General features: G+C 35.1%; 1 protein-coding gene across 1 annotated transcript in view; it reads right to left on the reverse strand.

Annotated features, from left to right (window-relative positions):
• LOC128999109 (ceramide kinase) overlaps positions 1–10,797 on the reverse strand; it is a 32,407-nt gene extending 21,610 nt beyond the window's left edge. Inside the window, exon 1 of the mRNA XM_054425469.1 lies at positions 10,551–10,797. Coding sequence (XP_054281444.1) covers positions 10,551–10,677 — 127 coding nt within the window. The 5' untranslated portion in view covers positions 10,678–10,797. The remainder of the gene's footprint in view (positions 1–10,550) is intronic.
• Positions 10,798–14,933: the final 4,136 nt, after the last annotated feature.

Raw genomic sequence — 14,933 nt, forward strand, 5'->3', positions numbered from 1 at the left:
AAAGAAGGAACAGAGCATAAAAAATTTAAAAAGAAACTGGAAACATTTCTAAAAGCAAATTATTTTTACAGTCTGGTTGATTTTTTTAACTTTAACAGGTTCAGTCCCAGCCGTCACGCCCCTCTGTATGTAAGGTCTCACATCACGCGGGAGTGAGTGTGTTAAGTAATTTATTTTTTTCTAAAAATTGCTGTTATACTGTATAAATATATTTAAACATAGGCTAATGACGCATTCATGTACGATGTATCTGTACCGGTACGTTCTGAGTAAAGAATTGATTTATTGAACAAAAAAACCAACAACATGCCAACTAAAGCTTTGTTGAGTCATAAACCATATTTGTAGAAATTTCATGCACACACGTTGATGTTTTAAAAATAGGGTTAAATGTTTGCCTTGTAAGGTGCGGTTCCCCCATAAATAACAATTGGAAAATGCAGATTAATTCTAATCAATTTAGAGGCCTGTTATGAATTACAATTAAAAAAAAATATTAACGAAAAAATAATCTGATATAAAATGTACTAGCCTACATGATGGATGTAGAATTTTTAAATATGAGTATTATTCAGAAAAAAAGGAACATATCTGTCTGATGCCGACAGGTGCATCAATCTCACACTTACAAGTAGGCTACAGTCGTGTTCACCTTCTAAGTGACTATCCAGCCATCACAGTGGAAGTGTTGTTGAGCAACAAGCTCTGTTGATCTCTTTGTTGCAATATTTAAGTTTAAACGTTCTTGTGCAATTGAAAATCATTCTATCTGTGATGTGCGGTCGGTCTGTATTACAGGATTATGGCCTAAAGCTTAAAGCCTAAAGAAAATGAGCATCAAGTTTTCACACACTTATTGCCCGTTCACGGATCAACGTCTTAAAACGTCTTCTGCCTGGAAATGGTGAATTGAGTTCAAAGTGGATGAACTGAGGTTGGCGTTTTTTTTTTAATGACTATACCCTCCTTCAAATATATTGAATGGATTTTTCTTCATCCACTCTAGAGCTTGCTCCAAGTGACTTTTATTTGTTTCCCAAAATGAAGACTTGGTTAGCAGCACAGCGCTTCAATGGCGAGGAGCTCCAGAGTCTTGTCTCCGACAAAGGAATTTCAAAGCTTGTCTACACTAAGAAAAGTGAAAAGTGCCTAGTTTTGCATGATTGTTGGCAGAAATAGAAAAGTAGTATTTTAGTTGCACTTTCAAATGTATGTTGTAAAATTTTACTCTAAAACATTTTCTACTTTCTGAATGGGTCACCGGAATTCTACCCCCATGAAAAAACGTCTACGTCATTTTGTCATGTATAAAAAATTTGTACCGGTACTGTATGATGAACAAAGTCCCAGGTCTGGGGGTAGATCTCTGGGTGGAAACTTTTAGGACGGATAAATTATTATTTATATCAATCAACTCACATTTCACGGTTTACTTAACAGTTGTTATTAATCAAAATCCCAATAAACCTGACACTGGAATTTAACCCCTGGAAATCTACCCCCAGTGGTCAAATCAGAAATGTTCGACCGCGGAATTCTACCCCCGGAAATCTACCCCCCGTGGTCAAATTCGATAAGTCCGACACCAGAATTCTACCCTTGGAAATCTACGACCCATGGTCCGCTACGCTACGTATCAGCCAAGATTCATTGATGTAGTTGATTGTATTAATTGGTAACCTAACTTATCCTAACCTGACCTGAACTAACCAAACCTAATACTGGATATTAGAAGGTAAAGATTAACCGAAGAGTTTTTGATTTACATAAACCAATTAATAAAATCAACTAGAACAATGAATCTTGGCCGATACGTAGCGTAGCCAACCACGGGGGTAGATTTCCAGGGGTAGAATTCCGGTGTCGGACTGGTCTCATTTAACCATGGAAGGGGGGGGGGGGGTAGATTACCGGAGAAAATTCCATGGTATGGCAAATCACTTAATAAGCAAACAATTACAGGTTGATTATTTAATAATAAATGGGGGTAAATTTCCAGTCGCGGCCGGTTTCTCGTTCGTGTATAGGCCCCACACCTCGTGACATCGGCATTTTTTCATAGGGGTAAATTTCCAGGGGTAGAATTCCGCTACCCATTCTGAATAACCCTCGTAGTTTAATTTTTTTCTATGACTAAATAGTTACTCACTTTTTTATTTTGCAATTCATACGTGCACATTGTTTTTATTTGGAATATCTGCAATCTACATTTTAATAACAATAAAAATTAATTACAAAATACAAACAGAGTAAGACAGGTTTACATTGGAACAGTGCCAAAGACTGGTAATTCCCTGAACTGTTAAGTAGCCTACCTACAGTATTTTTCTTTATTTTTTGTCCTAGGATGCTAGGCACGAGCCTGGGATTGTTTTTCACATTACTTCAAGCTAGACCTAGGGGTTACGGCATTATAACTTAGATCACTTCATATTTCGTCTTGAATTCGTACTCCATAGGCTACAGTCTTACGAATATACCATATGGTTTTTTCGGCCACTAGCCAGAGAATATACCTTCAGTACCATATACTTAAGTTAATTCAGTTAATTTTAAGAGGTTCAAATTTGTATATAGGTACCTATGATTTCAAGGGAGAAGAAGCTTTCTGGCCACGAGTTCCAAAAAATCCCATAGATATGCCCTTCACATTCAAAAGGTCAAGGTTTCCAGTTTTACTTGCTTCAGCAATGGCAAAACAAAATCAGCAAAAACAATCATATCAGGGTGTCTACCAGTTGATCAAACTAAATTTAAGAGACTTTTCAGTGTCTTTAGGTGGGGAGACGACAATTAAAACGTATGATCTTTGGTACCGACAAAACAATACTTTTCAAGTACTTGAATATCAGACAGTCAGGCATACAATATTTTGTGCCGTAGCGATTTTGAGTTGATTGCCTGCTCATAAAATATATTTGCTCTCTGATTCTGCACTATGAATTTAATCATTGCCTGTAGCAAGGTGCTTACAAAAGGCAGGTTTGTACAACTTAGTATACAAGCCCAATTTCTTCTTTGACTTTTGAAATCTAAAAAAAAATCCATTAGTTTTCAAGGACTTTTGATCCCCTAGTAAAATCAGTGACTTCAGTGGCGGGTAGACATACTGTATAATTTATGTGTCTGTGAATGTGATAACTCGAGTAATTTTGGTCCAATTTTGATGAAATTTGGCTTGAAGGTGTAGGGCAAGATAAACTTGAATGAATTAACAAACCAGCAAGATGGGGTCATTGGAACGGGGTACTTTAGGGTTTTTAAATGTTCTAACATTGGTTTATCTTTAAATTTTCTCCCAAAAACATAGAAATGTCCAATTTTCATCAAGACCATCTTGTAGAACATAAAAAACAAATAATTTTGTATAATGAAACGTTGTACAGTTGAACGCTTATGGTTATGGAAAAAATTCAAAAAAAAGCTGTTTATAATCCCATTCATATGCAACAATATATCGTTGTGCGTCTTTTAGACAAAAAGTGCTACAGAATAATATAGGCTATTGTTGTTCGCATTTCATCCGAAAAACGCTACCTAAACAACGATAATTGTGCCGGCGTGACTTTAGATCGTGTGAGTTTAAATGGGCGTATCGGTCGACTCGGTTGTCGTTTTGAAACAGCAATGGTTTCTATCGATTCCTCATACGAACGAGGCCCAATATAACTTATCATTCCTTTGCACTTTTGAGATAAAAATTTTTTTTACCGATTTTTTAAATTTTACACTTCAAATCTATTGGAATTCTTTTGGGTTAGATTTTTCAACTGTGGTTACACTTGCTCCCACAATTTTACAAGTGGGATAAGTGAAACATTTCTTTGTCCAGGGTAGTTACACTTGCCCCAATGAACATTTTTTATGTATGGTATTTAATAAGAAGTGAGTGAGCTGTACATAATATCAATCTACCAGGTAGAGATGGGCGTTATTTAACGTAACAGGGTAAATAACACTGTTAATAAATTGTAACCTGTTATCAAGATAACACGTTACTCAGAATACCCTGTTATTTTTGTAACGCTGCGCTCATTGGCTTATGAATTGATCTCCTGTACCGGTTCCGTCAGGATCAAAGTCCTGAAAGCAACAAAAAGTCTTTAAAATAATACCCCCGCCGCAGCAAACCTGCCGTCCAAGCGAATTTCCATTTGGCCGAATTGATTTTCAATTGATCTATTTAAATAACATTAGGTTTAACGAGTACCTAGGTTTGCTGCTACAAGGAAACTAATAAAGTAGTGTGTTTTTAGTAAAATATTGATAGCTTACTATAAAATAAATAAATTTGCCAAGTTTGATCAAAATATATCCATAAACAAGCAAACTACAACATTTTACAATATTCTCCATAAGAATAACATGGGAATTTTAAATTTACCATTTTTTTAGTTTTCTCCGTAACCAATAACCGTACAAAAACACTTTGATATACTGAATTGTTTGTTTTTTTAAGCTCTTTAAGAAGGTTTAGAGAAAAATTGGGAAATTTTGTGTTTTGAGGGTAAGAAGTGAGAAAACCCAATTTTTACCCCATAAAACCCCCCATAAAACCCTGTTCCCATGGTCCGATCATGCTGGATCGCGAACTCATTCAAGTTTATCCCGCCTTACACCTTCAAACCAAATTTCATCAAAATCGGATAAAAATTACTCAAGTTATCGTGTTCACGGACACATATATATATATATATATATAAATCTATATATATACATATATAAAAATTTGAACGAATGGTGTTTTTGGCCTCTGGAGACATTAAAATGAAAAAGTAAATCGGTCCCGGGCCTAAGTCTTACCATGAGACCTACGGTAATAGCTACTTCCCTATAGGGAAATTCGCTAATAAAATGTGAGAAAACGTTCCATTCCAGCCGGAATTTAACGTAACATGAGAACTGAACATAGTGTGGCAACATTAACACCAACAATAATCATCAAATCAAATCAAATCAAATCAAATCAAATCAAATCATCTTTATTCAAACTGTACATACATACATGAATAGAGTCACAGAAATAAGAACTAACAAGTACATTATGTTTCTTATTTTAACATTATTTTATTTACATACATTGCTAAATCTATGCAATACAATCCTTTATTAATGCTGTGTATTTATGAATGTAGTTAAAACATTTTTTACTCTTTTGGTTAGTTAAGTCCTACATAACAAAAGGCTAAAGACAAATTTATTAAATTCGCTCACCAGTCACTAGATCTTGCAATTTGTATTTTTTTCTTCTTTATCATTGAAATCGTTTTTGTAAATATATACCTACAACCAGCTCTAGTTTGCTGGTAGCAAATAAGCTTGATTATAGGATGGATTAATAGAGCTATAAAAAGAAATCTTCTATAGAATAACAAGTTTTATCTTGGAGATATTTTCTTACTAATTTCCTAAATCCCTTTGTGTGTATATTAGTTTTCAGATTTGATGGTAATTTATTAAGAAATTTACATCCGATTTGTGTTGCTTTCTTTGAGAAAAAAGTGAGGTTATGCCGGGGTATATCTATTTGATCTCTGTTTCTTGTGTTATATACGTGTATATCTTTGCGAAACACATACTTATGAATGTTATTTTTGGCAGAGATAATGCATTCTAAAATATACTGGTCATAGACAGTTAGTATATCTAATTGTGAAAAGTTGTTTCTTACAGATGTTTTAGGTTCCAGGTTTAACATTATTCGCAAAGCCGTTTTTTGAAGTTTAAGTATTTTATCTAGGTTTTGTGCACTAGTGCCCCCATAGATTGCTAGACCATATGACAGATGTGAGTGTATATGAGCAAAATAAATACATTTTAGTGTTTCTAGATTACATAAAAATGACATTCTTTTTAAGGCGTATAATCCTGAAGAAATCTTTTTTACTAAATGAAGAACATGAAGATCCCAATTCAAATGGTTATCCACAATTAAACCTAAGAATTTTGTGAATTTTATTGTCTCTACTTGACTTTGCTCTATTGATATGGACAATTCCGGATTGTCTTTATTTTGCACTGTTGTTGAGAAGAACATTTTATTTGTTTTTCCATGATTTAAAAATAAACTGTTTTCTGAGAAATAGGATTGAAAACATTTTAATTGTTCATTACACACAATTTCAAGATCATTATAAGATTTAGATGATGTTATTAAATTTGAATCGTCAGCATACAGAACTAACTTGCTATTGCTACCATTAAAGCTTTTTAATATAGAGGGCATTCCTTGCACATAGCACAAGAATAACAAAGGCCCAAGAATAGAGCCTTGTCGAACTCCATGTTTGATGTTTATCATTTTTGAGTTATGTTTTAAGATTTTACCAGTTGTTTCAGACACAATCTCAACATACTGTCTTCTATTAGAGAGATATGATTCAAACCAATCTATATAACGATTTGTTATACCCAGATTTTGCAATTTATTTAAAAGTATTTTGTGTGATATACTGTCGAAAGCTTTTGTAAGGTCCATAAAAATACCAACTACTTTGTTTCCACTAACTATGGAAAAACTGGAACGAAATGTCCAGCTAGGTAACACCCATGCTAGAATTAAGTTACAGTATATCCGGGCCGAAACGAACGAACATGGTCAGTAACAAGGTAGAGCAATAACACCCAGCGAGAATTTTGTTTTCATTACATTCCCGCCAGGTTGGTGAAACTGAAGTGGGGGGTACACAGGTCTTTACTTGCAAAACTCACGTAGGTTTGTTCGTGGGTTTGTTTGGTGTGATCACTGATCAATTAAATTGACATTCGCTCTTAGTTATTTCTCAGGTTAGTTACTGTTTTGTGATTAAGTAATTTGTTTGTGACGAATATGAGTAAACAGGTTAAAACTAGTTATTTGTGGACACATTTTCAAGTGACTGACAATGTAAATAAAATTGCTACTTGTGACATTTGCGGACAGAAACTTAATTTTAAATTTACGGTCACGAATTTGAGAAAACATATCGAGAGGCGGCATACTGCTGTTGGATTGCCTCCTAACAAGAAACGTGCGTGTGCTGATGATACTCTTCAGAGTCCAAATTCGGCATTTCTGACAACCGCAGGTAACTCAAATAACTCAACCAATGAATCTCAGTTTAGCTCCAACATTGATGAGCCTGCACAACCGCTGGAACGTACTAAGGATGTACCGACAGGGAAAGTTCAAGCAACTCTAAAGACATTTTTGCCCCACCCCAAAAAGATTGGGGAATTACAAAGAAAACAACTAGACAGGCTCCTCTTAGATCTATTTATTAAGGACTATCAGCCGTTCTCTGTCGTAGAAGATATAGGGTTTAAAAATTTTGTGTACGCCTTAAACCCAGCTTACCAACTTCCTAACAGGAAGACTATAGTTAATGGTATGCTCCCTGCGGAGTATGAAATATGTTTCAATACTGTTCGTAACGAATTGCGATGTGTCGAAAGCGTTTGCTTAAGCACGGACACCGGGACCTCAACAAGTGTTGAAAGCTACATGGGAGTTACAGCCCACTATGTAACTGATAACTTTGATGAGCTTAAGTCAGTTTTACTTGACTGCGAAGTGTTGCCAGAGTCACATACTAGCGAAAGTCTTGCAATGGCAATTAAGAAAGTAGCAGATAAATTTAATCTTAGAGGAAAGATTAATGTGGTGGTGTCTGACAATGCAGCAAATATTAAGGGAGCTATTGTGAACGAGCTGAAATGGAAATATTTTCCATGTTTTGCCCACACAATAAACTTGGTCCTTCAAGACGCCTTAAAAATCCCCAAAGAATTGATTGATAAAATAAAGATCATCGTGTCTCACTTCAAAAGAAGTACAACGTCAAGTGAGACTCTGTCAAAAACTCAGAGAACTATGGGCTTAGAACCTAAGAAGCTCAAACAAGAAGTGGCCACACGGTGGAATTCCACCTTTTACATGATCGAAAGGATTGTAGAACTTAAGGACGCAGTGAAAACCACAATCGCGTTGATTAATAAAGACATTCCGGTATTGACTGAGGATGAGTGGACTGTATGTGAGGAACTGTGTACAGTTTTAAGGCCATTCGAAGATGTAACAAGGAATATGAGCAGGGAAACCTACCTCACAGGTAGTCAAGTTATTGGATTGACAAACTGCCTCATGTCAATATGCAGTAAAATGTTGCTAGAGAAATTTTCGAAACTAACCCAAAATGTAACTCAAGCGCTACAGACCGGCCTAATTTCCAGACTGGGAGGAATGGAAATCAACAAAACTGTTGCATTAGCTACTTTGCTTGACCCACGATTCAAGTTAGCAGTATTCAAGGACGACTCTGCTGCAAGATCCATAAAAAACCACTGCTCTGAGCTGCTTGCAGCAATTTGGAAAAACAGATACGAGAAGACATCACAAGAGCAAACTCAAGAGGTTAATACCCAGACGCAGACAAATGTAGCAAATGATGAAGCAGCAAAGAAGGAGTAATTTTCTGTATGGACGGACTTGGACAATATGATAGCATCAAAGAAACCTACAGGTAATAATAATAATAATAATATATGAATTGAAAAATTAAAAATAATATTAAAATCTATTGGTTAGCAAATATGGTTTGGCTATAAACCTTTTTGGCTACATTAACAACTCTATATTACATAATATATTAATATGCAAGTTGTTGTTTGAAATCCAAAAATAGGGCTATTAATACTACTAAATAATGTGGAATTGCTTTTTCTGAAATTTAAATTTTTATGCAACTTTGAACAAGCACCTAGGCCTACCTACATATTTATTTTATTTCAGGCACCAAGACTTCTGTTGCCATCGTAGAATTAAACCGATATCTAGATGATGACTGCATTGAAAGAAAACAGGACCCGCTTGTTTGGTGGAAGAAAAACCAAGTATTTTACCCACTTTTATCTTCTTTGGTAAAATCAAAATTCTGCACTCTAGCAACCTCAGTGCCCTGCGAGCGTCTTTTTTCTGCAGCTGGGAATATAATAACTGAAAGAAGATCAAGACTGAAACCTGAACATGTGCAAAAACTCCTTTTCTTAAATGCAAATAGATTTTTGTTAAAGTAAACCAAATTCGGTTGAAACAAACTTATCGGTACACGTTTATTAATCGTTAACATTTATAGGCTTTTACAATTTTTATTCTATATTTTTCCTAACTTTATAATATTTCATTTTATAAAGATTGTTAGGATTGTAATAATTTGTAATACTACAAATGTCTCAAACATATAGTTTGTGTTATGAATACAACACCCTTGCCTTATAATAACTAAGCTTTTATTATAATAGAGGATCACTCGTTCCAGTTTTGCCGTAATGAAACGTCCACCTAGGTAACACCCATATAGACTAACTTACAGCCCATCCGGGCCGAAACGAACGAACACGGCCAGTAACATGGTAGAGCAATAACACCCAGCGAGAATTTCGTTACATTACGGCCAAACTGGAACGAATAAACCACCCACAGAGAGTAACGCCAAGCTGGAATAATAACATTACAGCCCAGCCGAGCCAGAACGAACATACGGCCAGTAACAGGGTAGAGCAATAACACCCAGCGAGAATTTCGTTACATGCCCGCCGAGCTGGGGCTGGGTGTCACGGTGTGGTGGGGGAGGAACGGACCGGTAACAGGTTACAAAATTAACAGGTTACTGTAACCTGTTACCAAGTTGTATTGGAACGGTGTAACGCGTTTCTCAAAAGTAACGGTAATTCCCATCTCTACTACCAGGTGGAGAATTAGCTAGAACCCCCCCCCCAAATATAAAAGCTCCATCAAATAATTTATATAAACTTTTTAACAATGTAACATTAGGCTACTTATTAACTTAACTGCATAGGCCCAAAAAAATCTGAGTATGTTTTGTTTTCAGCAGCTTTAAGGTACATTTCCCTAAACGTAGAACACTATTTCAAAACCCACAAAATTATCTGGTGAACAACCTAATAGGAACACAAGGCAAAATAGTTGGCTAGATTAAAGGAAATGATTGTGCAGCAGAGTTGAAACTTACTAACCGCGACCACTGCAGTATACTAGGGGAACTTACCTTCTTTTAATGTAAAACAGCCAAAAACAAATACGACATAAGTAAGATACTGTCCATGAGGACATGGTCTAAGAATATTAAGTAAGTTTAAATAAATGTAAACAGGAATGTTGAAGCTCCGCCAATAAATACGTGTCTATGCAACCTACACAATCAGGGAGTGAGATAACTTAAAAACGAAAAACTGATCTTAAAGTAGACCTAATGCCTTTAATTGAAGGGCTTGAAACTGAAATTGTGGTACTAGTTGTCTTGAGGGTTGTCAATGTGTTTGACAATGATGAGTTAACCTAAAGGTTTACTAAAATTAATGTTTGTCAGGAACGAGTTTGTTACCAACAGGTTGACAGTAACATATATATTTGATATAACTTATGTAAAATTTGGTAGTGAGAGTTAACATTCCTGTGTTTGAAATACTTTCTTTAACTATGTCTTTCATATATTCAACTTAAATACTGTACTAAACTAGGACTCAACTTGTAAAAAATCAACAACACTTACAGTGCGGTGGTGTTTCACTCTCCCAAATTAACGTTTGCCTATGGAAATACACTTTATACTTTTTCTTCCCGATTGAAAAAGTGTTGAGTAATACAACATCCCACACGGAATTATTTGTTGTTTCCATATTTAGCGTATAAATCACATCGCACTGAAAATGCAACAGACATCTTTTGACATGGACAAAACTGTATGTACCGTACCTCCGTACCACCGTCGTAAAACGAACTCAACAAACTCAACTAGCTCAGCTGCTGACACTGACAAACTGAACTGACAAAAAAAATGAAAAGTGACACTAATTCCTTCCCTGCTGTTCAGTTCAGCTGTTGATGTCAAAACAAAATCTTTTTTTTTCTTGCTGAAAAGGTGGTCTGGGTATTTTTACCCATGAAACTTCAATGTTCTCTGTGGTTGTCCATTAGTAAACGATAATTCAATGGTGAATAGGTTTTTGTTAGTAAGAAACATAAATTTGGTATATCGTGGTGCATGTTGATTTTGTTAATTAAAAGTAGGATTCAGGATTCTAAAGATTTGACGGATTTCATGAAATGGAAGGTTAAGGTGACTCTTCTCTGCTTAGGGCCGATCAAGCAATGTCCTAACCCGAAACAAGGTTGGCCAAGGATGAAGCACCCAAAGGATTAAGAAAACATATATGTACTTGTTGAGCTGTATTTTGTGTTTTTATGTTTTGTGATATGGGTTTGCATGTTTTTATATTCTTTTCTTTATTGCTTTTAAGTATTTGTTTATTTCAGCGTGGATTTTTTCATCTGCAATTTTCATTGTGTCGGTTAGGTTCTTTGAAAAATGTTTGCTGTATTCTTTGGTCTTTTTAAGATAGTTTTCTCTATCGTAGTCATATTGAGAACATTGTAAAATCAGATGGTCTAGAGTTTCATTTGTTCCCATTGAGCATTTTAAACATAGTGGTGTAAATTATTACAACAGTTTGCTGTGGTAGAAAACTAGTAAAAAATTTTCTGCGTAGCAATCAACAACGAAACAACAGTCTCGGTTTCAACACTTCAATATACTCGATTTTCCTTTTAACCACTACAAAAGAATTCATAAATAAATTGAGAGTTTTAGGGTAAAAAGACACACTTTTATCCCATAAAACCCTGTCTCATAGGACTCCTACATTCGAACAACTCGTTCGGTTAGCCTACACGTAGGTTTAAACGTATGTAGATTTTTTTCGAAATTGAATCATTTAAAAACAAGTTGTCGTGCTTAAGGCCGAGCGTTTAAAGCTGCAGCAAACTACCATTATGGTAAAAAATTTGACATTTGACCTTCGATTCTTCCTAAACCAAAACTAAAAAAAATATTGCTGAAAACTCATTCTAAAGGTCCAAATAAATAAATAACATCAAAATTCAAAATAAAATGCTCACATTATTAGACGCACAGCAGGACCAAACAAGCACGCACGTGGACACATAAATATGTATCGGTTCGGGTTCGTGAAATCCACGACATAAAGGAAACAGCGACAGTATTGAAGTAAATGACGAATTATGTATTGAGGGGAATATGTATCTACGTAAACCGTGATAAGAATCGGAATCCCATAAACAGAAACCTTGCAGTCGCTGTGAGAGCGCAATCTGTTGCGCTCTCACAGCGACTGCAAGGTTTCTGTTTATGGGATTCCGATTCTCTGGTGTAGTGTTGTCTTTTCAAAAGTTTTTTAAGAACGGCCAAGTTTTGCCATTAAATATGGTTTGGTTTACTTGTATTTTTCCACAAATAAATACTTAACCTCGTAGCCTAATTAGGACAGTAAGAAATACCCTAAGCACTTATATAAACATTGAGAAAATCTTTATACATGTAACATGTATTTGTTATTATTTACATTATGAATTTAATAGTGGGAACATTTTAATTTTTCATTAAATCAAAAACAACAAATCAACATAACATAACTTCTTAAAATGGGCAGATTGTTTTACAAAATTAAATAGTTTAACCCGTTAACTTGTTTTTATTGGCTCCTTCTGAGCAGTCCGGGGAAGAAATTTGAGATCCATGAAAAAGATAACTTATGGGAAATAGAGGAATATAGTCAATATGCCATCACTCATCAATTCGAAGTAGCTGGAAAAATTAATTAACAATCGGATACAGGGGCTTTAAGTGGGCCAACTGACGCTCTTCACAAACATCGCTTGGCAATAAAATTCTCCAGTTTGAAAGTACGGTATATAGTGCAGTGCAGTAGCCTAAGCCTAAGTACAAAGATTCAGATGACAGCAGTCACAGAGCAATCCCAGGAAACCAAGGGTAGATGCACGTAAACTCAAAACTTCATAAAAATTTACCCATCGAAAAGAAAAGAGTTAAAAGGGAATCGCGTTCAGACGTGGAGACCTCTGATCGTGAATCTTGTGGTGAAAATTTAGTTTACAAAGAACACAACTTCTTTGCCAGCAAGTATATACATTTTATGGTATAAAATTAAACTGATATCTTTGCAAAATCGTACAAAAAGTGAACCCGATACTCATGATAAACACCTAGTGTTTCAAGCGAGCAGGAACTTCGAGGGAAGTGGCGTTCCTCGCCAGCTTTCATAGTCATTCAAACTTGGACTTGAACCAAGAAGAGTAAGAAAAAGTGTCGGCCGGAACATGCAGAGCATCAAATCAAATGAGCAGCTTAGAAGAAGAGAAGTACACAAGTATCGGATCCACTCATTTCACCAATGGCTCTCCGGTGTATATATGCAGTGAACAGTAACACTTTTCCCTGCGAGAACCACTACTTACATCATCGCTTTTCTCGTCAACCACCTAAAGAAGACCATGCAAAGTATGATTCCCTTGACTTTTACACTTTTCTACACGACTTGGTGATATTATTTTTCTTAAATATGCCCAAATAATCTGAGTTTATAAGTATAGAATCTGCATTACCGACACAATCTTAGTTGCCTTATTCGACCGATAGAGTTCGGGGCCTGCACTTCGACAACATAGAGCACATTGTATCACAACAGCCACTACGCTGAGGACCGAGCTCACTATTGTCGATTCCACAATAAACAAAGATTCTAATTTTCTGCGCAACCACTGATCTCCTAACAAAATAACAAATATTAGCAAGGTTAAGTTGCTCTACATGTCTAACTTATTTCGTCTCTGGACAATTTGGTTGAGCCAATAATAGATTTTACATCCTCCATCAAATTGTAGCCTATCAACTATAACTAGATAGGATTGTACGTACAGTAGTTTAAACGTTTCGTTGCGAAGACATTAAATGATATCCATAAGACATTAAAGCTATGACAAATTTTGTCATAGCTTTAACTAGTCGGAAACACAATTTAAATTGCAAACTATTTTGTTTTGAGGGTAAAAAATATTTTGGAAATCAAATCACCTGTCAGAAATGTTTATATTTATTTATTTAATACGGAAACATTATTAACATATGTAACTGTAAAACTGTATTCATGTTAATGGAATTTTCTTAAAACGCTTTAAACTTAACAATTACTTAACTTAACGCTTTTTTGTTAATATTTTGTTGTTATCATTACTTTTTAGAGGTTAACTGTAAGAAAGGACCATGAGGTCCTAAGTTCACCTCAATAAAGAAGGATTTTCATTTCATTTTAACAACCAAATTAAGGCTCAATGATGAGGTCATTGGGGTTATTCAAAGTCCAATGACCTTTATGTGCTGCACTTTGTAGACCTCTGACTCGTCTTTGGCTCTTTAACTTTGCGTTGTATTTTAGAATAAGCTCCAAAAGGGTCTCATGGTGTTTAACTATTGCTGTTACCGTGCCAAACATTTTTATCATTTACCTACTATTTTTATAAATAGATTCAACAAAATGTATAACGTACACAAAAATCGTAACTGCTGCTTACATAAATAAAGTCAATTACAATTGCAAGACTAGCTGCTCTCAGAGTATAAAGTATACTGATAAATGATATTCCCCGAGCAAAGCTTATTTAAGAATATGGTTTAATAACATTGTACAAATAATAGTTCCAGAGCATACAAATTTATTTATTCTTCCAAACGGTACATGCCAGTTTACAAAAAAATATTTAAGAACAGTTGAAGTTTAACAAAACATTAATAACATATGAAACTGAAATAACAAATCAGATTCTATGATGATATAGAAATCAATGACAAAAAATACAAAAATCAAAACATCTCATAACAATATAAATAGCATATATAAAATCTGAATGAGCAATTACTATACAACAAATCAAGAAGAACAGAGTGAATGTTTTAGGAACTACTAATAGACCTACTATAGGTTTCACCACCAGTGGCGTTGCTTGGTTAAATTCCAGGGGGGGGGAGAAGCCTCAAATTTCCCAACTGCTTAACATAGAT

This window comes from Macrosteles quadrilineatus, unplaced genomic scaffold (assembly GCF_028750875.1).
Source record: "Macrosteles quadrilineatus isolate MER2022 unplaced genomic scaffold, UCM_ALF_1.0 Scaffold_7__1_contigs__length_78375512, whole genome shotgun sequence".
Classification (NCBI taxonomy): Eukaryota; Metazoa; Arthropoda; class Insecta; order Hemiptera; family Cicadellidae; genus Macrosteles; species Macrosteles quadrilineatus.